The sequence below is a fragment of the Mercenaria mercenaria genome, chromosome 16 (genome assembly GCF_021730395.1).
Source record: "Mercenaria mercenaria strain notata chromosome 16, MADL_Memer_1, whole genome shotgun sequence".
NCBI classification, from domain to species: domain Eukaryota; kingdom Metazoa; phylum Mollusca; class Bivalvia; order Venerida; family Veneridae; genus Mercenaria; species Mercenaria mercenaria.
Genome location: NC_069376.1, coordinates 44,206,488 through 44,231,783, shown reverse-complemented (window position 1 = coordinate 44,231,783; position 25,296 = coordinate 44,206,488). Strand labels below are relative to the sequence as shown.

Here is a 25,296-nt window from a genome sequence, read left to right as displayed (position 1 = left end):
TCAGTTTAAGCACTTTCAAAGTGTTGAAAGTATACTTAACTTACAATATACTATGTACTGAATTCATTTAGCTAAAGGGACTTTTGATATCGCTTATAATTGGGGAAATCCTAAAATCAATGAAACCCTGTCAATACAAGAGTTGTCCATTTTTGCTTCAGTTATTTTTAGAAGGTCATTTCTTAAATATCAAATATTTTCATTTTTATATGGACAGGAGGAAGAACATAAATATTTCTGGTAAATTGATGCATTTAGCTATCATTTGACACTAAAGAAAACCAGAAAAGATTAACTAAAACTTTTAAGTACCATCTCTATATTATTGACAGATTAAAAACGACATATGTAAGACTGATGTATGGCTATATGCTAATAACTACAGAAACGATATATTGTCTTTACTCTGTCTAGTTTCGGCTTCCTTTATTTTTTAAAGTTAGATGTATCTATTATACACACTGTATATTTGTTTCCATTCATTAAATCAGTGTGAACATTTTGAGTTTAAAATTGTGCATCGGATTTTGAGATGAAGAAGAAACAAACATGGTATTTTCCTCCGGCCAGTAACAAATGGCTGCAGGACCAGCCACATTATCTGAGGGTCCTAGTACGACACGTGACCGTGTAAAATCTGCCCGCATTTGTAACAGAGTGTCATTGTCCCTGTTACATACATACACTGATCCATCTGACATTGCCAGTATCCCGTTTGGTTTAATCAGACCGTTGTCTTTGTACATGGCCATCATATGTCCTTCCATATTAACACGTAACAGCAGGTCTTTCCCCCAGTCACTAATGTAAAACGACGTTTTTTCTGGACACAAAGCTGCATACATTGGATTAATATTCATATCAAGAATGTCAGACTCAAGTGTAATCATACTTAGTTCTTCACCCTGTATATTTAGTGTTTTAACTACAGCTGGGGAAAAGAGGAATGCAAAGAACACGCCATTTTCAAACATAATAGAACAGCTATTACCATTTAATTTTATGGCATTTTCTTTATTAAATCCAAAACTATTATCTATTGAAAATAGCTGTATGATGTGTTCTTGGGGCAACAAAACTGCTAGTCTGTCCTGTGGTAGCAGAGTTGGACATCCTGGAAATGTAGAAAACATTACACGGTCTATAATCCTTCCGTCCCTGATATTCGCAAGTTTTAGTGAATCGTTATGCTGATCAGTCACAGCAATCTGGTTAGGAGGTACCATACACATACCTGTAATTAAACAACTCGCCTCGTCGTAAGATTTAACATTTATCTCTTTGATGAATTTCCACCCTTTGGTCACACTGGTGTCGTACGTGTCTGCTTCACTGAATGAAGATGGTAGTGATATCGCACGATCTGAAATTAAAAAAAAAGTATGATGTTATCAAATTATTAATTTCAGACAGGTCGGGGAAAGGTATGAAATGATATGAAGAAACGCTTTGTAATAGAAATTTTAGCAATAAAAGCAGCAGCAACAATATCAACAACAACAACAACAACAACTAGAGCTATCACTAAAGGTGATGAATATACCCCCCCCCCCCCCCCCCCCCCCCCCCCCCCCCCCCCCCCCCCCCCCCCCCCCCCCCCGCATGCACTGACACAGTACATAGCAATCTGACGGACACAAGATTGCATAATTACGTGGACTGTATGTATACATCATAGTAACAAAAAACAAAGTCCCATAACTATGCAGAATATTTAGCTAAAAGAACGTAACATGCACCATGCACAACTAGGGGTGGTACTGATCACTTGTGTGAAGTTTCATTGAATTGTGTGCAAGGGTTCGGAAGATTAGGCGCGCACAAGATTGCATATGCAGACTGTATGTACATAGTATGTTAACAAGAAACATGTCCCATAACTCTGCAATTTTTGCCGTTAAAAGAACCTAACATGCCCCATGCACAACTACTGTTGTTACTGACCACTTGTGTGAAGTTTCATTAAATTGTGTCAAGGGGATGAGGAGAGATGGTGCGCACAAGATTGTGTCTATGTATATAGTATCGTAACAAAAAACAAAGTCCCGTAACTCTGCAATTTTTTTCCTGAAAGAACCTAACATGCCCTATGCACAACTACTATTGTTACTGATCACGTGTGAGAAGTTTCATTAAATTGTGTCAAGGGGATGAGGAGAGATGGTGCGCACAATATTGTGTCTATGTATATAGTATAGTAACAAAAAAAACAAAGTCCCTTAACTCTGCAATTTTTTTCTGAAAGAATCTAACATGCCCCATGCACAACTACTGTTGTTACTGATCACTTGTGTGAAGTTTCATTAAATTGTGTCAAGGGGATGAGGAGAGATGGTGCGCACAATATTGTGTCTATGTATATAGTATAGTAACAAAAAAACAAAGTCCCTTAACTCTGCAATTTTTTTCTGAAAGAATCTAACATGTCCCATGCACAACTACTGTTGTTACTGATCACTTGTGTGAAGTTTCATTAAATTGTGTCAAGGGGATGAGGAGAGATGCTGCGCACAAGACTGTGTCTACGGACAGACATACAGACGGACAGACAGACAGACAGACAGACAACCTGAAACCAGTATACCCCTCTTACAACTTTGTTGTCGGGGGGTACAATAATAATAATAATAATAATAATAATAATAATGATGATGATGATGATGATGATGATAAACAATATTTATAAAGAGAGGACCTCGGTAATTCTTCATCATAAAACATAATGCGTACCATATTTCCTCATGTGTAATGCTTACTATTCTTCCTCATCAAGCTACCTAGAAGCGTTATGCTTAATATTCTTTTTCATCAAGCTACCTTGAAGCGTTACGCTTAATATTGTTTTCATAAAGCTTCCTAAAAGCGTTATGCTTATTATTCTTTTTCATAAAGCTTCCTAGAAGCGTTATGCTTAATATTCTTTTTTATAAAGCTTCCTGGAAGCGTTATGCTTATTATTCTTTTTTCATAAAGCTACCTTGAAGCGTTATGTTTAACATTCTTTTTCATAAAGCTACCCAGAAGCGATTCTTTATTGCCAATACAGTATAACCGCGCAAGCAGCATACATTATTTTAAGTATTAGGCAGGGGCTAGATCCGTCATTTGAGATTTGAGTTTTAAATGCATTTTCGTAACATTAAGTACACTTTAACTTCATAATAGTCAGTTAGAGTCGGGATCGTGTTCACAATCGTGAGTTAGGTATTCCAGTTTTGTTTTCAAAACCCTCACAGGTAGTATGATTGTTAAACCTTCATAGACCACCTAAGTCTACTTTGCAAAGGGTTAGTGTAAATTCATACAGTTTAACCTCGCCGGCAACACACATTAAGCATTGTAAAGAGTTGTAAATGGTCTTAAACATTTGAGAACTGAGTCCCTGAAACACATTTATTTTTCATGTACATAAAATTTAATGCAGCGTCATTTAAATTCGTCAGTCCGGTGTTTAGTAGGGCTATATAACCACCGTAACTGGATCTTCCGTAAACCAATTAAATCTCCAGTTTCTTGTTAACAGCAGATAACTGAACCAATAGATTAACGAATTTACGATTGTCTTTCATATAGTCAAAATCGAAAAGAAAAGGTCCGCTCCAGCCTTATATACATGTACCATATACACCGTCTGAAAAACGAGAGGCCCAAATTGGCCTAAGTCGCTCACCTGAAGGGGACAAATTTCTTCCTGACCTTGCTTCTAATCAGATTTTGCAAAAGTCCTTAAAGCAGTTCTTTAAAAACACCCTTTTCAAGTTTTATTCTATATTAGCTATGCACTAACATTAAAACAAACTTCATAGTACGATTTTTTTTTAGTTAGCCTCGGTGTCCCCTGAAAGAGACTAAGAAGGACCATTTCAGTGATACTTCAAACCAAGTTTGATGAAAATCCATCAAGCAGTTCCTGCGAGGAAGTCATTTAAATTTTAAAGTTTATTTTCAGCTCTAAAACGTGGCTAAGTGTCCCAATTTGAACAAACTAGGAAGAAGCACTTATAATGATGCTACAGGTCAAGTATGAAGAAGATCAAACCAGCGGTCATTTAAAACATTTTGTTTAATATTTTTAACTCGAGCGGATCTAGAGGGTCGTCACCAACTCTGAACAAAGTTGGGAGAGGGCCATCTAATGATTTACGGACCTAGTTTGATGGAAATTGTAACGTCAAAGGTTGACAATTTCTTGTTACATTGAATAAAAGTAACAGAAAATAAACCAGCAACTGTTAACAATAACAAAATTTTATTCATGAAAATATTAATTCAATTACCTTTAAAAGTGTCAAACGGCCGTAAGATCAAATCTTATTTCATTTTTTTTCCAATTCCTGTCCAGGTTAAATTTAAATCCAATCAGTATAAATTCCATAATATTTCACAACAGTTCAAAACTGATATCCTTTCTTCAAAGATAACTTTTTAAATCCACATTTTTAATGTAAATCCTTCAAATGTTAAATATCCAAACTGGTAATATTTTGTTATTAAGCATTACAGGAAAGTTTACAATAATACTATAACTCAACGTTCTGGCTTGGTGTCAGATAGCACCCTATTAATGAAAGTTTCCAGAACTTTCAAATAACACTAAGAATAAAAAGAACATTCTGGATACATGAATAATCCAGACATTAAATATTTTGTCACACACTGTTATCAGTATTGTGGTAAAACATTCCGGAATATATATAATACACCATGTCTCAAAGCTATGTCAGTAAATAACAGCTATCAACAATAAAGTCCAAGGACAAATTACATATAAGTAACAAGGGTATTTCTATTTTATGCTCTAGTGGCCCTTAAAAAGTGAAAAGAATTTGGAAGACGGCTTTATAATGATGCATCAGACCATACTTGATGAAGATCAATCAGTCAGTTCATGAGAAGAAGTTATTTTAAGGTATTTCTATTTTAGCTATATCAGCCCATAAAATGAGCCAAGCGCCCCAACTGTAAACATTTAGGTAAGATTCTTATAATAATATTACATATCAAGTTTGATGAAGATCCATCGAGTGGTTCATAGGAAGAAGTTGTTAAAAGGCATTTTTATTTTCAGCCCCTGGTAATCCCTAACGGACTGCTCTTATTTGAACAAATGTGAAAGAAGACTTCATAACAATGCTACATACCTAGTTTGATGAAGATCCATTGAACGGTGGACGATGAAGATGTCCGGATCCATAAAAGGTATTTCTTATTTTGGTTCTTGTGGCCCCTAATAGGGGCCAAATAAACCTATCTGAACATATTGTGAGAGGACTTTATAATGGTGCTACAGACCAAGTTTGAGGAAGATCCAGTATGTGATTCAGGAGGAGAAATTATTTGAAGTTTTTCCAATTTCTAGCTCTGGTCTCAGAAAAGGGACCAAGGCAAACCATTTGAATAAACCAAATAGAGGTTCATGCCTGCATGCTACTGGTTAAGTTTGGTTCTAACCACTAGTTTCAAAAGAGAAGATGCTTAAACAAAATGTTGCCACAGGACGAAGGGTGCTGGACCATCTCCCTATACTTATAGCTCACCTTGAACAGAAGTTTTGCTGAGCTGAAAGAAAACACGCTGGTAATAAATGAAGATCAACATTTTTCGCAACAAGAGTGTTTACATTTTTATGCCAATTTAGGATTTTAGAAACAGAATTATTTTTAAGATCAAAACATGTCATTGAATTGGATTTTTGAGCAATTAAGTAAAATGGGGGAATACTAAGTTTATTTGTGAATCTTTCAGGGGCGAGCTTAGTTAAGTACCGCTTAAACATTTTGAACGTCTTTAACAAAATGTATGGTCACATAGTTTAAGATTTGTTTAGAATATCAGTTAGAAATTGAAGAAAAGTGTTTTCATTTACGTCAGATATTTTCCTTAAATAATTAACCAATTGCAATTAGCTCACGTGGTCAGTGTGGTAAAACAATAGTTATTGACAGATGGAATTAGAATTTACCGTTTTTGTGTCAGTTTTAGGTAAAAGTAAACCTTCTCTTTTATTGACAGTCTTACAGATGATGCCGCCATGGTAGTTTTACTTTATCAATAAAGTTCCGTGAACAATATTGATAAGACCAAAATCCTCTGACGCATTAAATTTTGTAACAATTAATTTCAAATACTTTTTTGAATCCAAAAACACTTTGGAATCCTTAAACACTGCTGCTGTCGTCGAAGTTATACTGTATTAGAGGTAACTTTTGCATACATTAATTTCAATAGCAGTCTTTAAATAGTTTTGGGAGGAACCATTAATGGCGATTACACTGCATTTACACCGATCTTACGAAATATATGGAACACTGAAATTTAAACTTTTGACTAGACAAGGCAAACTCTTGCATGTGATAATGCAAGGCGGCATTTTGGATTTCAAATATCGAGCAAAATCTCTTTCATCATTACATGCATGAGAGGTGGGATTGTATAATATAACAATAACTTATACCGAAATGTCAGTTTTAAATGGTCTAAAGTTTCAGCCGTTGTACATGTAGTCATACTGTAGTATCATTTTCATCTTTTTTGCGAAGAGACATTGGACTGAACCCAACATCGGAAAGGCACAGTACGAGGTTACACTCTGTTGTTTTAGTTAAACGTTCCAAAACATCTTTGATTTCTGATATGTTACACTGCCGAAGATGTCATTCTGTACATATGTTTTTTATTGGAGAGGTCTATCAAGACCTATCCATAGTATTGGCTTTCAAATTAGGATTTAGATTAATCTACTAATTTTACGGCGTTAGATTTCACTTTCTAGCGCGAATTACGGCGAGCCAGTCTTAAATGGCCCAATGCGCTTGCGCACAAGTAAGTTTTGAAATCCTCTAAGACGAAAATAATTGTTCGTTTAAAATAAAGAAATAAAGTGTAATAATATTGTTACAAATGTTCGAAACGGTTCAGGTATCAACAAAAATATATAGATATAAATATATTTACTATTTATTCTTTTCGCAGTATTTAAAGATATGTTTATCAATTGAATCACGTTAAAATGTATTTCGTTCAATTAAATGGAATTTTTGTTTAACTGGCGGATTTGTTTGCCCCGTTCGGATGATCTGCAGGAATAAGAAGAGTTCTTCCGAGCTTCGATAGCCGGAGATGTTAATCACGTGATCAAACCAAGGCGGCAAATCGACATATAAACCTTACAAACTGTGTAATAAACTAGAACAAATAAAATGTTAAGATATTTTTTTTCGTATAGCACATTAACAATAAAAATCTCTAAAAGATACATTTAAAAAAGAATGATATATTTTTTCACTTCAGTGGTAGCTTTTGAACTTTTTTAAATGAAATTCAGTAACTAGGAAATTCTTGGGCCTACAGTCCTCGGACTGGCGGATGTTGATCATAACCTGAAGATGACATATTAATTTTGAGGTCATTAGGTCATGGTCACAATGACTATGACCCCCTAATAGGTCACAGCGACCTGTAACAGGGAAACTGTTTTTCGTCTATAGTACAACCTATCATAATAACCAGAGACATAGATAACAATTGTCATCTATGTTTCTGATATAACTTTAAAAGGAGCGACACTGAACCTCTCCTAGGTTTCTTTTTTAAAAGAAGCCTACTTGTAATGTTAGTGATCATTTCGTATTGGTCAGTTGCGGACTTAAGTCAGAGCAGTACTGAAACTTTCATAAATATTACGCCACTTTTAGAAAAATCGAACCAATATTTCACGCGCGATTTTATCGAGATGACACTGTATGATATGTTGTAAATTAAAGCAGACATAGGTACTAGTATTCGGTTGATGAGATATTACTGTATCCCTTTCACTATTACAGCTTAATGGCTTTTTATGATTTTACTGTATTACATGTCCAGATCAGCTCAGTAAGCATTATACAATACACAGATCACTTAAGACACAACCTGGGTAGTTAGTACCAGCAAAATATTTTCGCCAAAATACGAAATGAGATATTATCCTTACAGTTTGATTAGCAGAATAAAAACCTTATCAAATATCTACATTCATTCTTTATTTTATTTATATTGTTTAATTTTATACCCGTCAAAATGATTGTAACGGCAGAATTAACGAATTAATGTGAACGGTTTAATAGATAGGTACTATTAAAAATCCCATTTTGACTATTAAGCTAACGAGAAATAGCGCGGGCGAAATTCAAGATTTAAGACGTAAAATGGCGGGATCGCTGGACGAAAACACACTAATTAGTGGGGGCACGTACGAAAATTTGAGATTTAAGTTGTTCTGCGCGTTTAATTAACCGAAAGTGACGGCATAACGTCATTTATCCGGAACTCATATAATGATGGTAGCTTTTATACGGGTTACTTCTTTATCTGTCTTCTATATTTTACCATAGTTTAACATGTATGTTTGTTAACCAGGGGTTTTATTAAAGGATCAACATTCAATAAAGAAAAAGTAAAATGACCCAAAAATATACACAGACAATTTACATCAAATATAATTACCATTAAACTAGTAGTAAAGAAAATCATCGGAAGATGCTTAAAATGTCAAAGATTTCATCTTCTAAATGAAATATAAGCTTTTCCGGTTCTATTTCAAAGAGACAGGTGTTATTCTAAAACGCAAAATGTTATACTGTTATTGTCTCTTAATGTTAAATTTGCTAAATTTTGCAATTGAGATGTCGCGCTTTTCCATCGTGGTCGGTTCAAAGCGCTATGTCACGATGACTTAGCATGATATTGTGAAACTTCAATGACTTTAGTATCGTCATTGTCATCCCCGGCTTTGCGTTAGAGAGAAGGCGATGTTTCTACCGACACTGCATATATGACATTTATGTAATACATACCTTTACTGGCCAGTATATGACTATTATCCAGGATAGTGATCTCCGATCCCAACAGTTTGTGGTTGAAGTATTTCTTACATTCGTCAAGCAACTCCTTGTCTGATATTATAACAATATCACGGAATGTGAAGTTCTGGTACTTTTCATCTTTTGTCGCACTCAACATGCTGTCAAATAGGTCTGTCATGTCTGATGCTTTACTCTGGTCAAAACCAATCTTTCCGAAAGGATTTACCACAACAATACAATCAGCTTCTTCAAAAGAAATGCGCCACCATTCTGATGCCTTGTTTAACTCAAAACATCTGTCTTCAGGATATCCCATGTTTTTTATGGCTGTCAATGCGGCTTGGAAATATAAACTCCTTCTACTACCACAAATAGCTACAAAATGGTCTTCGCGCAGTTTCTTGGTAATGACAGGCAATTCTAAGAAAGAATTCGGGTTGTCGCCAGGTAGCTTATGTCTCAGAGTTTCAGAAAATCTGCCTGTTAAATAAATGTAAATATTACGTTTCCTTATATCTGGTTATGATATTGTAACATGAAATTGCGATAACATATTAATAAGAAATTAAAAACTAGTTTTTTATATAAATTTCCTTTTATATTTATGGAGCAAAAGAGTCGAAATTTTAACTTTACCTGAAGGATGTGTCGTACCTTGGCAGAAGGACAAAATTAGATTTATTGAAACGTAGAAATCCATAGTATTTGTGTAACTGAAAATTTTCTTGCTAAACGTTTATATTTGCAAAAATAAAAAATTAAAACCTACTTGAAATATATGACCGTCTATAGGAGAGATCGTGTTTGTACACAAATCCGTTGTATATTCTATTTTTAGAACTGATAGGACAAAGATCGCGTGGGCAGACGCCGAGCGTCCATGTTTTTTTTGTTAACAGTGATGTTTTTCTAGCGGCTTAAACTTTCTTAAAACACAAATGATATCAATAATTTTTTGATCAATGGAAAGGATATAAATCAAGCAATTTATTAATAACTTTTTATTATTATTTTGAAATAAAATTGAATAATTATGAACACTTAACTTACAGTGATTTTTCTAAACGTTTGGAGCATCGCTACGCCGCTATTAAAATCATATGCCATTAAAAACGGTTATTCATTTTCAAAAGATATTTGAATAAAAATATATGAAAATCGTAAGCAATTCAAAACTTTTTAAGTTACCCCCACAATAAAGCCTTGTTACAGAACTAAGCCAATGTCAAAGCCAAACTTGCTTGACCTTTGACCTACTGACCACAAAATCAATAGAGGTCATCTGCTAGTCATGATTAACCTCCCTATGATGTTTCATGATCCTCCGCCCGAGCGTTCTCAAGTTATTGTCCGTAAAAGGTTTAAATGACCATTGACCTTTGGAACTGAAAATCAATACGTGTCATCTAGTTGACATGACCAACCCCCAGATTAAGTTTCCTAATCCTAGTCCCAAGCATTCTCAAGTTATTGTCCGAAAACTGATTAAATGTTCCGGGTCACTGTGACCTTGACCTGTGACCTACTGACCTCAAATCACTAGGAGTCATCTGCTAGTCATAACCAACCTCCCTATCAATTTTCATGATCCTAGGCCCAAGCATTCTCAAGTTATTATCCGGAAACCGTTTAACTGTTCCAAGTCACTGTGACCTTGACCTTTGACCTACAGACCTCAAAGTAGAACGTGACCTGTATTTTATGATGTTACACCTGTGTAACAAAATTTATGATCCTAGGCAGAAGCGTTCTCGAGTTATCATCCGGAAACCATTTAACTGTTCCGAGTCACTATGACCTTGATCTTTGACCTACTGACCTGAAAGTATAACTTGACCTATATGTCATGATGTTACACCTGTGTACCAAAATTTATGATTCTAGGCCGAAGCGTTCTCAAGTTATCATCCGGAAACCATTTAACTGTTCCGGGTCACTGTGACTTTGATCTTTGACATACAACTTGACCTGTATGCCATGATGTTACACCTGTGTACCAAAATTTATGATTCTAGGCCGAAGCGTTCTCAAGTTATCATCCGGAAACCATTTAAATGTTCCGAGTCACTGTGACTTTGATCTTTGACCTACAGACCTCAAAGTATAACTTGACCTGCATTTCATGATGTTACACCTGTGTACCAAAATTTATGATCCTAGGCCGAAGCGTTCTCAAGTTATCATCCGGAAATCATTTAACTGTTCCGAGTCACTGTGACTCTGACCTTTGACCTACAGACCTCAAAGTAAAACTTGACCTGTATTTCATGATGTTACACCTGTGTACCAAAAATTATGATTCTAAGCCGAAGCGTTCTCAAGTTATCATCCGGAAACCATTTAACTGTTCTGAGTCACTGTGACCTTTACCTTTGACCTACAGACCTCAAAGTCAAACCTGACCTGTACTTCATGATGTTACACCTGTTTACCAAAATTTATGATCCTAGGCCCAAGCGTTCTCAAGTTATCATCCAGAAACCATTTAACTGTTCCGAGTCACTGTGACTTTGACCTTTGACCTACAGACCTCAATGTCGAATTAGACCTGCATTTCATGATGTTACACCTGTGTACCAAAATTTATGATCCTAGGCCCAAGCGTTCTCAAGTTATCATCCGGAACCCATTTAACTGTTCCGAGTCACTGTGACTCTGACCTTTGACCTACTGACCCCAAATTCGAACTTGACATGTATTTTCTGATGTTACACCTGTGTACCAAAATTATTTAAATCGGTCAAGCCTTTCATGAGTTATTATCCGGAAACCATGCAAAACCAACGGACCGACCGACCGCCAAGCTCACTCCTATATACCCCCACCCCCCTGTCCCCCAACTTCGTTTTGTGGGGGTATAATTTAAAAAATATAATAAATAATTATAAATATTTTGTTTGCCCACCACCAGATAAACAGGTGCTGATGCGTGACGTCAGGGCGATCTCTCCTATAGGTAAAATATTTTATATTCAATTAAGACGGAAAATACGTTTTATCTGGCTGCTCGGTTGTCAATTTTATGTATATATATATAATAGCTGTCTAATATAAGCTGAAATATGTATGTTGCTTAAATTGATACTTGCTTTGTTCTTAAATTGATACTTTGTGTAACGTTGACATGACTCTCCATTATACCCTGAAACATTCAGAATTGGTACTAGTGTTCAAGTTACGCTATTTGTCTTATTCGATTTTTCGTAAGATCTGCCAATACTATGTTTAGTAGTTCTTAAATCCCACCAGGACTGAGCTATTTTGATTTCCGTCTTCTGGCCTGTTCCGTCGGGCCCTTAAGGGTGTTTCCCTTGTTGCTCTGTCTTCTGCAAAGGCATTGAGTACATGCGTTTTAGGTTCTTAAGGATTGAATTTTTATATTATATCTACAAGGGCATCTTGTGTTTTACATTACATACCTTATGTTGCCTTTACGTATGTTAGGGTTTCACCTGGCGGGGATTACTTTTATTTACACTGTCTTGTGACTTTGGAACATGGTAGGGGTAAGAGTGAGGTTAGGTGCACCATAAACCGGTTTAAGCTCCCCAGTGGTGGTTTTGCCACTGACCGTTCCAAGGCGTTGCCCCACTGTGTTCCTGTATTTGTTTGTTTTGTCCTTTTGTGTTCATGTTTGTGTATGGTGTGCAAGAGTTGTTCGTGTGTGTCTTTGGGGAGGCTGCGTTTTTTGAACGTGGCTTTCCCTGTTGGATATTCTTCCTTGTTTTTTTAAACATTTTAGAATTTATTTGAATAAAATATTGGCGAAACTTTGTTGTACTTACGTTGCATAACATTCAGTTGATCATCCACTGTTTTAAAACGTTTTGTGCCTATACCTAAAATAGAAGTCGGAATAGATATTTTAGTTGCAAGATGAAAGGCAAAGTCAACTGCTCGAAATTTGATCATACTAATATGCATACAATACATTCATTGTATTCTAGTGATTGATCCAGTTAACTTTGTGAGAGAAAATATATAGCTTCCCTGGTCCCAAGCAGTAAAACAGTGCTGATTTTCGAGATAGAATATAATTATATGCAAACGTTAAACTAGTGCAAATGTGTAGCACGTACTATTTTGACATTCTTTTGTACTGCTAAGGTGTAAAAATTGTTTGTTTCCGGTATCCCGACCTACCCTACATTTTTGGTCATGTTTGTATGACCTAAAAAGCTGCATAACTGCAGTTTTATTGTAGTTTTATGCAGTTTTTATGCTTTAAACATGGTTAGCGATGTTAGAAATCAACTTACTGATGTTCTAAAGGCATAACCCTCTTATTTGTATTAATTTTTTTTCACGTAAAAATGATTTCCGAAATCATTCACTTAATAAAAATGTTCTAAAAGAAAAAATATCCGACCTACCTACCCTAATTATTTCACCATGCTACAAAAAATGTTTTAGGCCTAAATGGTTTTCCGCAATTGGTCTGTTGTATTGTGGTGGCGATAAATTCGTGGGTACTCTGCCTCGGATACGCTCGTTTAGTACTTCTTATTTATGTAAAAGACAACTTCTACAATCACTTTTGACGAGAACAGTCTTTCTGAGATAGATATTTCAAAACAAACCATACCTTGATATCTACAGCACGAGCAGATTTTGTCAAATTTGAAGTTTGAACTTCAGAAGCACATACGTTTGTTCTGTTTAGCAATTCTAGTTAAAGTTTGAAATAAAAGGTTTTATTTTCAATATTATAATGATGACGACCTGTCGATATCCTTTTTATATTTATAAAAAAGCAAAAAAAAAAAGCAACAACAAAAAAACAAAACAAAAACAAACAAACAAACAACGCCCCCCCCAACAAACTATGGACTGGACCTGATCCCACCATCCTCATATGCAATTCCAGCCTCGTTTTCGCCAGAAGCCACTTCAATGCGAAGTTTAATTTCAATCAATCAATCAGTCGAAACTTAGATTATTTTTTCGGAAACTGTTTTTTCTTCTATTTTCAGTTACAGTGACATTGACCTTGACTCCACTGACCCCAAAGTAATTATCAGTATTTGTCCGACCTAGTTTTTTATTGAATGGACACAATGTTTGATAACGGTTCCAGCATTAAAATCGTATAAGTAACTGTGACCTCAACCTTGACCCATGGGCATCAAAATTATGTTTTCATACGTAAAAAAAATACGATCTCAGTGGGCTTTAAACCGCGACCCATCCGTTCCACAGCAAAAAATGGCTCAACGTATAAGACCACTGCGTCACGGTGGAATTTTCTAAGTCACAATGCACATTACATCAGTTATACTGACCTGAACCTGACCCCATTGAACCCTTATGCAATCCTATTTATGGTCTTTCTATAAGCTAATTATAACCAAATTTAGTTTCAATCCTTCAATCGAAACATAAGTTATTAAGCGGAATATTTTTTTATTATTAGTAATAGTGCAACTTGGCCTCCAATCTACTGACACCAAATTCAATCGCAACATTTGTCTTACTACAATCCACTTATAGGCCAAGTTTCATTTCAATACCTCAACCCAAACTAAAGTTATTTAACGGAAATGTGCCTTACTACAATCTATCTATAGGCCAAGTTTCATTTCAATATCTCAACCCAAACTAAAGTTATTGAAATGAAATTTGCCTTACTACAATCTATCTATAGGCCAAGTTTCATTTCAATACCTCAACCCAAACTAAAGTTATTGATCGGATACCAAATATTCATGCCTCAATCCATACACCCGCCCAACTACTTGTCAATTAAATAACAAAGTTTTCAACTTTGAAAAACCTGGTTTAAATTCAAACATAAAAATGTGTATTTTTCAAAATAATTTGCGAACGAAATAATCTGTAGCTCGTCTTTCTTCCCCCACAAAATATTTCAATTTTTTGTCAAATTCTCTTTCGTACTGAACAACTCTAGTCTAGTAAACCTGTGTACATTTTAAGGGCATTTTTTGCACATTCTGATAACTTTTTTAAAAACAGGAAATGCAAAAATCACGTATATCTTTTTTTCGGTTTTGGAAGTCTACCCATGAATACAACTAATGAAAGAATTTCAAACAAAAGGAAACTGTAGAAATCGTCATCTCCCAAAAGGGTAGACGGACAACCAAATGGACACAGACATGGAATATTTCTTTTTTTTTTTTTTTAAATTTTCGCCATCTTTAGATACTCCCCGTGTACATTTTATACATTCTTCATCGGTTGTATATCTTTTTGGTATTTTTTTCTTTTGTAAATATATTTATTCTCAAAGACACTTAAATACCTTCAACCCCGATTTGATAATAGTTTGATGACATCAATGACGATATATGATTTACCTATATGTTAAGGTATGAAACTGGTGTATACATAGAATGTGAAATTAAGAAGTTAATATGTTATATACAGTGCTCGCTATCTCAAATTCCAAGGCATTTTACTAGTTGGAGTTTTGAGATCAGCGAGATAGATATATCGAGTTACAACTGTAATATGTTTTGATATTTATATTCATTCATGTGTGTGTATGTACACAATTTTAAATGAACTGGGTAAACCGAAGTGGATTTAAGCTGACTTGTAACCCTTCATGAAATTTCACATAAAGATTTGTATTTTAATTGTTTAAATGCATTTGTATATCAAATTTCAGAAGTGTGCTTCAGGTTATGTTTAAGATAGTGGTAAAAACTAAATGTTGCGTTTGAAGATTTGTGCCCTAGTCAAGTTTATTTTTATAGTTTTTTCTTTTCAATGGCGTACAGTTATAATAGTGTGGATGTTACGTTTACACTATTTCAAATAGTCTTGTACTTTAAATAATTCTTACACATTTTTAAATGTAATTAACTGCCCGTACATTTACATAAGTATGTAGGTCTTACCCATAGTTTGTCTCTGATCAGTGACGTTGTCGAGGAACAATTTTGTATGTGGTATCTTTTTAGAAACGGTATCTAGCTTTCCTTTTAGATATGTAACTTCTTCTTGTAGTGTATCGACCTTATTTTCAAGACGTAGTGTGTTTTCTTTGTACCAGTCGCAAAGAACATCTCTAATATCGGGCATATGACTTGTTTTTGCACTGTTTATTCTCTTTTGTATATCGTCAGCGTAGAGAGCACCTTTCGCATTATTCGCCAGCGCTACAGTTGCAGCCTCTAAGTCTCCCCATTTTGCATTGAATTCACCATCTGACATGTTGGCAGTGGCAGAGATATGTTGCAAGTAATTTCGACAATCTCGGATATGCTCTATGTCATTCAGTACTTGACCAGTAAGCGTATTTCTAAAAAGCAGTTTCAAAATAGCTATAAGCAAAGTCGTATCCCAGCCAGTAAGATCTGTTTGTCCTGTCGCTGGATATATCTTGTTGTACTGATCTCTCCTGATTGTATTTGTTGCGAGTGCACGTGTTATATCATTTCGTCTAAACTGCAAGTAACTTTGTGCTGTGTATGGCCCAGTAAACTGATTATCGGTTTGTGCGCACAGATGAAACAGTTCCCGTAGAGGAAGAGGGCATACATTTACTTCTAAACTGACCAAACGGTAATATTTGTCTGCCATTTCTATAAAAAAAAACAGGAAAAAATATTACCTAAATGGCATTTAACGGTGTAAAATCTCGCAAATAAACGGTGAAGTTTGCATATCAGTGGCTTGAATGCAATGGAAAACTGAAAAATATTTTTTATTTCAATCAAGGTATTTTTCTGAAACAGAAATTTTTAACATTCATTACCACTATATTCATATAGGGAAAAATGACCGCCTCCGCTGGGGCCATTTTTTGTGAGGAATCTAATAATTTAATCACTCTTGGTTCACACAAGGACCATTTGTGAAAAAGTATTTGAAAATCAGGCCAGCAGCTTCATAAAAGAAGATTTTTAAAATTTCCACTATATACATATAGACCACGCCCTCTGGCGGCCATTCTTTTTAATCGAAATAATTTGAAGACAAGGACCATTTATTTGAATTTATTTCAAAATTGGAAAGGCAGTTTCATACAAGAAGATTTTTAGAGTTACAAATATATACATAACGAGAAAAGAGACACCGCCCCTGGCGGCCATGTTTTTGACGAATTGAAATAATTTGAACAATCTTGGCAGAGGGTTAAATATGAACAATTTGTTTGAAATTATTTCAAAATCGGGCCAGCACTTTCCGTAATGTCTGTAAAACATACAAAATTCTAAAATAATACTTCATAACTCTTTTTTTTCACAGATGCATCAAGCTAGATATAAAGTGATATTTAAAGAAATACCTCAAGGTAAAGAAAGCGTAATGAGCGGGAATTTCTAAACAAGTTGCATCCTTGAAAATATATTTAAATAATAGTAAAAGCTGATCTTCAACCGATTTCCAATTATTAAAAAGGTAAAATGCACACTTTTTATGCAAATGGCGTCGAACAATCACACACACGTGTTGTCCATTCTACACATACAGGAGCAACTTGGACAGTAAAAATGTGATGTTCCCAAATATAATCAGGTTTGTATTTATTTAGTTGTTTCATGCTTTTGGAGTACACAAATTAAATATTTTAGTTAACTATCGACAATTTTTCGTTATTTCATTGATTTTGCAAAGATAGCTGTAAATCAGCGACAGATACGTTACACTGCGAATTTTCATTCAAAAAAATATTTTAATATAACACATAACAATATTTGTGTCCGTTATTTACCTGTTCAGACTAAAAACTCTTTATAGTTTAATAAGAAATGAGGTTATTTATATATTATGTTTGATAAAATAAATTAAATTGTATGGAAAAATAAGGTAATTTACACAAATATCAGTTGTCATAAAACGCACTTCATATTGGATTATGAAATAAGATCTATATCATCATGTAGATTAACATTCTTACAATGACGAGGGAAAGATACTATATGAATAATATAATTGTTGGTTTGTAGATATATCCGAAAATACAGTCTTTTTGGTGAAAATTGTCTACCCATTTCGTATAAACGTATACATATATGTCGCATTTTTAAATTGATTAATTGGCGTTACATTTGCTTTATATTTCATACATTTTGATATGATTCTATTTGGAAATAAAGAAATATAACACAAAATGTTTATGTTTTGTATAGAAAAACTTTAATTTGAACATCGAACATAAAAAATAGAAATTGTAACGTATCTGTTTTATTCAATATTTATGAACTTCAGATATCAATAATAAAACCGTCATCAACTTTTTTTCTAAAACTTTAAGTTAAAGTGATGATTATTCAAACAATTCAAACATTTTTATACATTTATAGCACAGTCGTATAACGTATCTATTTTCGATATGTTTTCTCAAGTGAAAAAAAATGAAATTTAGACTAAAAGTTAAATACTTTAACTCGGATACAAAGTTAAACATGTGTTGAACTACACTCTCCAGTAACATTTCAAGATAAATGCAATATAAATGTATGCTGAATGAAACGATTCGTAACGCATCTGTTAAAAAATTGAAACAAGGTGGCAGTTGAACATCATCTTAATTTATTTTCTACAATATGTTTATTTCGTTAATAAATAAATATTTTTTGATAATCATATCATTAAACATTCAAACTGTCAATAGTCGTTCTGGAACATGCATTACGCACCTGAGTATTTGAAATGAATAGATGTAACGTATCTGTGGTCCAAATTGCCGACACAAAAGGTACGCGGTAAATATACAAATGATTGACACATGTTGAAAAGGCGATGTTTTGTTCAATATGTATATCATTAACTAATCATTTGAGCATAACAGTTTAGTAATTGTCTCGATATTTAAATTTGAGTACCATGCAATTTAATAAAACCTTAGATCGCCAACACAGATTTTTGATCTCATGTGCATGTGTTAAACGTCTGATTTCGAAAATTAGTTATCTCTAGTGGGCATTTCAGTGCGAGTTTAGACAGTATAAAACATGCCTCCTTCATTTTGAAAGCTAAATTTTGATACTACCAAAAAGTATAAAAAACTGAACTGTGCTGACATGTTTAATTTGGAGTTGCTCCTCTATTTGTAGAATGGATAGCTTTGCCCTAAATAGTTGTAACGTTGCCGTTTTTAGGCGACTAATGTTGTTTCGAGGCGTCCATTTAATTAAAAAAAATAGAAAAAAACTTTTAATATAACAAGCCCGTTGAAACCTATACGGTGATGTAATTTTCAAATATGTTCCCCGACTATTCGCCGACGGAAAGCTTACTTTATGCAAAAATCATACCAAAATCTTTCTACGAAATTATGGTTTTCGGGCGGAATGTCTATAGATTAAAAATAAACACACTAAAATTATAATATAAATTTATTTTACTGTATAATGAGCGAAAACAACGGGGGTTTCCGATTTCGTTTTCAGAGTATTGTCTTTAATTTTTCCCCTTCTCACATTTTAACGCGCAGATTTTGTGCATCAAAATTTCAAAAAGAACTGTAAACTTTGTATTTTAGGGAAAAATAAGTTAATCATAAAAGAGTTAACATAAATAAACATAAATTTCATTTTAAGCGTGTTCTGATTTTGTATGCCATTTTCAGATTTCTTTCTGATTTTTATTGTCACACTTGTATACATTGATACATGTTAAACACAAATCAAGAGACCCAAAATTGGCCTCAGTCGCTCACCTGAAGCATTCCTTGACCTAATTAGATCTTGCTTGTGACAAAGTATTAAATTAAAAAAAAAAACATTAAAAAAGATTGTTAAATGTATTTCTATTTTTAGCTCTAGCAGGGGCCAAGTGACCACATTTGAACAAACTTGTGAGAGGACCATATAATTATGCTATATACCAGGTTTGATGAAGATCCATCAAGTGGTTCATGATAAGAAGTTGTTTAAAAGGTATTTTTATTTTTAGCTCTAGCGACCCCTGAAAGGGGCCAAGTGGCCCTATTTGAATAAACTTGGAAGAGGAACATACAATGATGCCACAGACCAAGTTTAATGAAGATCCATCAAGCGGCTCATGAGAAGAAGTCGTTTAAAGGTATTTCTACTTTTAGCTCTAGCGGGCCCCTAAAAGGGGCCAAGTGCCCCTTTGAACAAATTTGATACAGGACCTTATGCTAATGATGCTAAAAACAAAGTTTGATGTAGATCCATCAAGCGGCTCATGAAAAAAAGTCGTTTAAAGGTTTTCTATTTTTAGCTCTAGCGGCCTCTAAAAGGGTCATATGCCCCCATTTGAACAAAGTTGGGAGAGGGCCTTATAATGATGTTACAGACCAAGTTTGATGAAGATCTATCAAGCGGTTCATGAGAAGAAGTCGTTTAAACGTATTTCTATTTTGTAGCTCTAGCGGCCCCTAAAAGGAGCCAAGTGCCCCCATTTGAACAAATTTGGGAGAGGACATTATAATGATGCTACAGACCAAGTTTGATGAAGATCCATCTAGCAGTTCATAAGAGCAGAATATGTAAATGAAACTTACTGTAACTTTGTTGACTAGCCGTATCTGCAGAACTTCCTGTAGCACCCTGCATAATATTCTGAACATTTGACATCCATTCTTGGGAGCTCATCTGCTCCTGCATAGAAGTCTGCCCTAACCCCACACCTGTAATTTCTAAACCTATTTTTGAATCAGTCACTGCTTCAAGTTTAACACTAACATTTGAGTCCAGCCCAGGTGGGGTTTGGGGTTCACTTGCAGAGTCTTGTGAAGTTGCCGGCTGTTCAACATTTGAGTCAAAAACTGATGTAGATGCTGATATTAAGTTTGATAAATCCGAGTCAAGACTAAGACCCTCTGGTGGGGCAGTGTCACTTAATTTGAGATCTGACGCTTTATTTGCAATGGTTGATGTGGATGATTCTGATTTAGCATCATCGTTATCTGGTGCGTGTTGTCCTTGAGTTTGTGAGGGTGTGGAGGGTTTGGTAGAGGGTGAGGGAGGTTCACTATTTCCTGGAACACTAGCACTACTAGATGTTTGAACAGAATCATTAACACTTTGATTGGATTTTTCATCTTCATCATCTGGTTCAATTTTAACCACCTGACTTTCAAATTTATTTCCTGTGCTTGGACCGGGTACTGGTACCTGGCCCTGCTGGTCAAAGTTCAAAGGTGGTTTTGATGGCCGTGCCATTGGATAGGGCTGATGTTTAGCACCAGGGCCCCTCATTCCCCCTCCTCGGGAGACTCGGCTCAGTGCCACAGGGTGTAATCCATGCTGAGGTAAAGGATACCTGGGTGACCACTGGGGCATGAATGTTGGATCTCCGTAACTTGGTAGGGTTGTTAGAGCCATACTACGGGCAAGAGCCTCTTCTCTTTCTTGAGTTTCCTGCCTCTCCTTTTCTTGTTTCATTTTATGATGTCCTGAAAAGGTTGAAAATACACTTTCCTTACATACTGTTAAAACAGTATTGCAGTTATGTCAAGACTTTTGTTTCAAACCTAAACAGTGTTTCTAGAATCAGTACAAAAGCTAGCTTTTAACTCCGAAAGTATCTGACAACTTCAAACATGAAAACAAGTTGGAGAACAAATAACACAAGTAGCTCACAGTACACTGACACACCTTCATACTACATCCTTTTAATAGGGGTTGGAGGAGCAAATTGACATTACCAAAACTATCAATTCATTTTCTGGCTAAAATCAAGATTGCTCATACTGGAGTGCCCTTGGTAATTATTTATAAATGCTGCCTTTAACTTACTTACCTCAAAAGAACACCAATGAAGTCTAAGAGCCAAAAGTTCAAGGTTTTGCAGTTATTGATCAGAAAAGGTTTCAAGCCTCAAGGTCACTGTAACGTTTTAAATAGAAAACTTTGACTAAACTTCATATCACATAGAGAGCTACTATAATCTTAAAATCCTGACTACCATAGCTCTCAAAGTGTTCTCCAACTATTTACTGAAAACTCTTTCAAGTCTCACAGATTCTGCGGCCTCGACAACTGCCCTTCTCACTATTAGATGGCATCTAAGTACTGCCAACAAACATGTTGAACTATCCGTTACTGGCGAAGTAATATATGAACATAATGGAAGTTCTAAAATGGTGGGATAATATTTTTGACACAGATAGCATAGTTACTGGGAGCCTCTACAGTCTAGTGCAGTGATGTTATTAAGTTTTGGGGGAATGATGGCGGGAAGGGAAAATTGCGCCGTAACCACTAAAATAAGGGAAAAATTGCGTCATGATAAAAGCAATATTTTTCATAAATATGTTACACTAAAAAAAAAAAATGATTTAAAAGCACATTGTCTCTTGTTTTAAATGGTACAGTTTACATTATCATGTACATCTAGAAAGGGATTTATTGGTTGGGATATCCATTGATTTATAATAATAAATAATACTTATTAACATAGAAATAAGACAGGCTGACAGGTTGACAGGTTGACAGGTCGACAGGGCTACTAATTCCATTGATTTATAGTAATAAATTATAACTATCAACATGGAAATAAGACAGGTTGACAGGTCGACAGGATAACAGGTTGACAGATTGACAGGTCGACAGGTTGACAGGGCTACTAATTCCATTGATTTATAATAATAAATAATAATTATCAACATGGAAATAAGACAGGTTAAATAAGGCAGTTTACAAATACAATGACCAGGATGAATGCTGAATTAATACAAATTTGTAAAATCTATCACCCACAATCAGCAATGATGGAAATTTAATTGTAGATATTAAAAAATAAAATACAAAACGTTTATTTATAGATTAATGTTTTTTGGTATGTCGACCTGTCAACCTGTCGACCTGTCATTCTGTCGACCTGTCAACCTGCCGACTTTTAAACCTGTCATCCTGTAGACCTGTCAACCTGTCGACCTATCGACTTTTAAACCTGTCATCCTGTCGACCTGTCAACCTGTCGACCTGTCAACCTTTGAACGCCATTATATTCACAGATTAATGTCTTTAGATTTTATTAATTACTCCCGAATTACTTTTTTATTTGAAACAATAACTATTAGGAATTAGGGCTATAAGATTTATTTGTATTCTGAAGTATATAGCCTTATAATACAATTCAGTAACCAAATTACTCATTTATTACACCAGAATTATTTTTTGCTTATACTATACTTGATCCGAAATCATTTCAAGGTTTTCAAGGTTGTTGTATTTATATCTCTGATCCCTTAAAGAGGCCAAGAAAGGGCCAAGTAGAACCACTTCAACAAATTAGAGAGAGGAAGCTACAGGCAAAGTTTGGTTAAAGTCAATAAACTGGTTCATGAAGGCCATTTATGCTTGTCTAGTTTAGCCGTAGTGGCCACTAATAGAAACCATGTAGAAGCATTTGAAAACAACAGGGTAATGATGACCCTGGATCGGTCACCTGAGTAATATGAGCTACATGTTTCAAATGTCAAACTGATGCTAAAATATTAAGAAAGTAGGTCAGTAGATCACATTCATGGTTACTGAAAGTCAGTTTTTAAGATCGGTGTGCAAAACTGTACATTGCTTTAGGGTATAGTGGATAGCTAACTATTTTTTCCTGCATTCCAATTTAATGAAATGCAATTTTAAATTAGTAGGTTTTTTTTCTGTATATCAGACAGAAAACAGCTATTTTTTCAAGACATTGGTTTTTTGGTCATTTTTTTCCATTATTTGTTTAAAATCCACATCTAAACAAACTTCCCAAGGTTTTTTTTTACTATAAATCAGAAGAATAATGTTTTCTCTTTTAAAAAACATTCAGCCTTTTAAATTTCGATCAAATAGTTTTCATTCACTGATGTTATTTACAAACACACTGATTTAGTCAGTAAAGGATACCTTAGATTTTCATTTGATGAGATATATAAAATATAACACAACAAGCAAACATTTAAAATATATGTCAGACTGTCTGTCTGCATGCCAGTAAAATAATTATATGATTTTTAAAAAAAATAATTCAGGTCTAAATACAAAATTTATCAACCTATCCTCTATACCCTAAAATCCGCTATACCCTAAAGCACTGTACATGTCATCCAAATTAAATTTCAAGGCTGAATCTTAAGAAACAAGAAAGTAGGTCAGTAGGTCAAGGTCACAGTCAAGTGACACCCTAATCACTTGCGGTCATCAGGAAATTATAATTAAACAGTCTAGGAAATATGATCTGATAATTTTTGAAGTATTTTCCCCATATATTTCATATAAGAAGTGACCCCCAGGGCGGGGCCTCTTTTCACCCCAGGGGCACAATTTGAACAATCTCGTTAGAGATCCATTAGCCAATGCTACATACCAAATATCAAAGGCCTAGGCCTTGAACTTTTAGACAAGAAGATTTTTTTTTCTATATAAGTCTATGTTAAATTGGGACCCCCAGGGTGGGGCCTCTTTTCACCCCATGGTAATAATTTGAACAACCTTAGTAGAGGACCAGAAGGCAATGCTACAAACGAAATATCAAAGTCCTAGGTATTGTCGTTTCAGACATTAATTTTAAAGATTTTTTCCTATAGAAGTCTATGTAAAACTTGGGACCCCCGGGATTGGGCCTCTTTTCACTCCATGGGCATAATTTGAGAACCATTAGATGATGTAACATGCCAAATATCTAGGCTATATGCCTTGCAGTTTTGGACATTAAGATTTTCAAAGTTTTTCTCTATATAAGTCTATATAAACCATGTAACCCCCAGGGCGGGGTCATATTTGACCCTAGGGGGATAATTTCAACAATCTTGGTAGAGGACCACTAGATGATGCTACATACCAAATACAAAGCCCTGGGACCTGTGGTTTTGGACAAGACGTACCATGTGACCCCCTGGGCGGGGCCATATTTGACCCTAGGGGGGATAATTTGAACAATCTTGGTAGAGGACCACTAGATGATGCTACATACCAAATATAAAAAAGTGTGGACAGACGGACGGACGCCGGACGTTGAGCAATTACAATAGCCCACAACAAAATCAGATTTTGGCTTACATCAAAAAATACCCATATTTCTTTTCGGGAATTTTTATATTTTCTTTTTGTTTTGGGCATTTTTAAGACGTGAGAAGTGTTTTTTCTTGATTTTTTTATTTCATCTCCAAAATTTCCGACTTTGTCGGAATTTCAAATTTTGCGAAAATACAGAAAATGAAAAATGGTTTTACTTAAAAATAAGTTGATGAAAATGAATAAAAAGTGTATATAATGCGAGAACCTATTGACACAACAATATGGTCACATTTGATGGCATTTGCCTAATTAGTTATTTAAATATTTAAAAAATAGAAATATGTCGGACGATTTTTTTCCGATTCCGTCACCTGTCCGACTACGTCCGTCATATTTTTTTTCTTTTTATCGAATAAAACCAAGTAAATTCTTTAAATTTCTGCTCATATTGAAAATACCTATCGGATGTGTCAACTATTCTTTATATTTTATTCTTAAAATGTGATTTTACGAAGTTTAAAACACTTGACCGAACTTTTCGTAACATTTTACGAGAATGAAAA

At 34.8% G+C, this 25,296-nt stretch overlaps 1 protein-coding gene across 2 annotated transcripts in view; it reads right to left on the bottom strand.

Annotated features, from left to right (window-relative positions):
- Positions 1–293: 293 nt before the first annotated feature.
- The window catches only part of LOC123540271 (uncharacterized), a 135,825-nt gene continuing 110,822 nt past the window's right edge, over positions 294–25,296 (bottom strand). For both annotated transcript variants that reach the window (XM_053526894.1, XM_053526895.1), the window contains exons 6-10: positions 20,287–21,180; positions 15,707–16,393; positions 12,629–12,682; positions 8,835–9,323; positions 294–1,363 (exon numbers count right to left, since the gene is read on the bottom strand). In XM_053526894.1, coding sequence (XP_053382869.1) covers positions 483–1,363; positions 8,835–9,323; positions 12,629–12,682; positions 15,707–16,393; positions 20,287–21,180 — 3,005 coding nt within the window. In that variant the 3' untranslated portion in view covers positions 294–482. The remainder of the gene's footprint in view (positions 1,364–8,834; positions 9,324–12,628; positions 12,683–15,706; positions 16,394–20,286; positions 21,181–25,296) is intronic.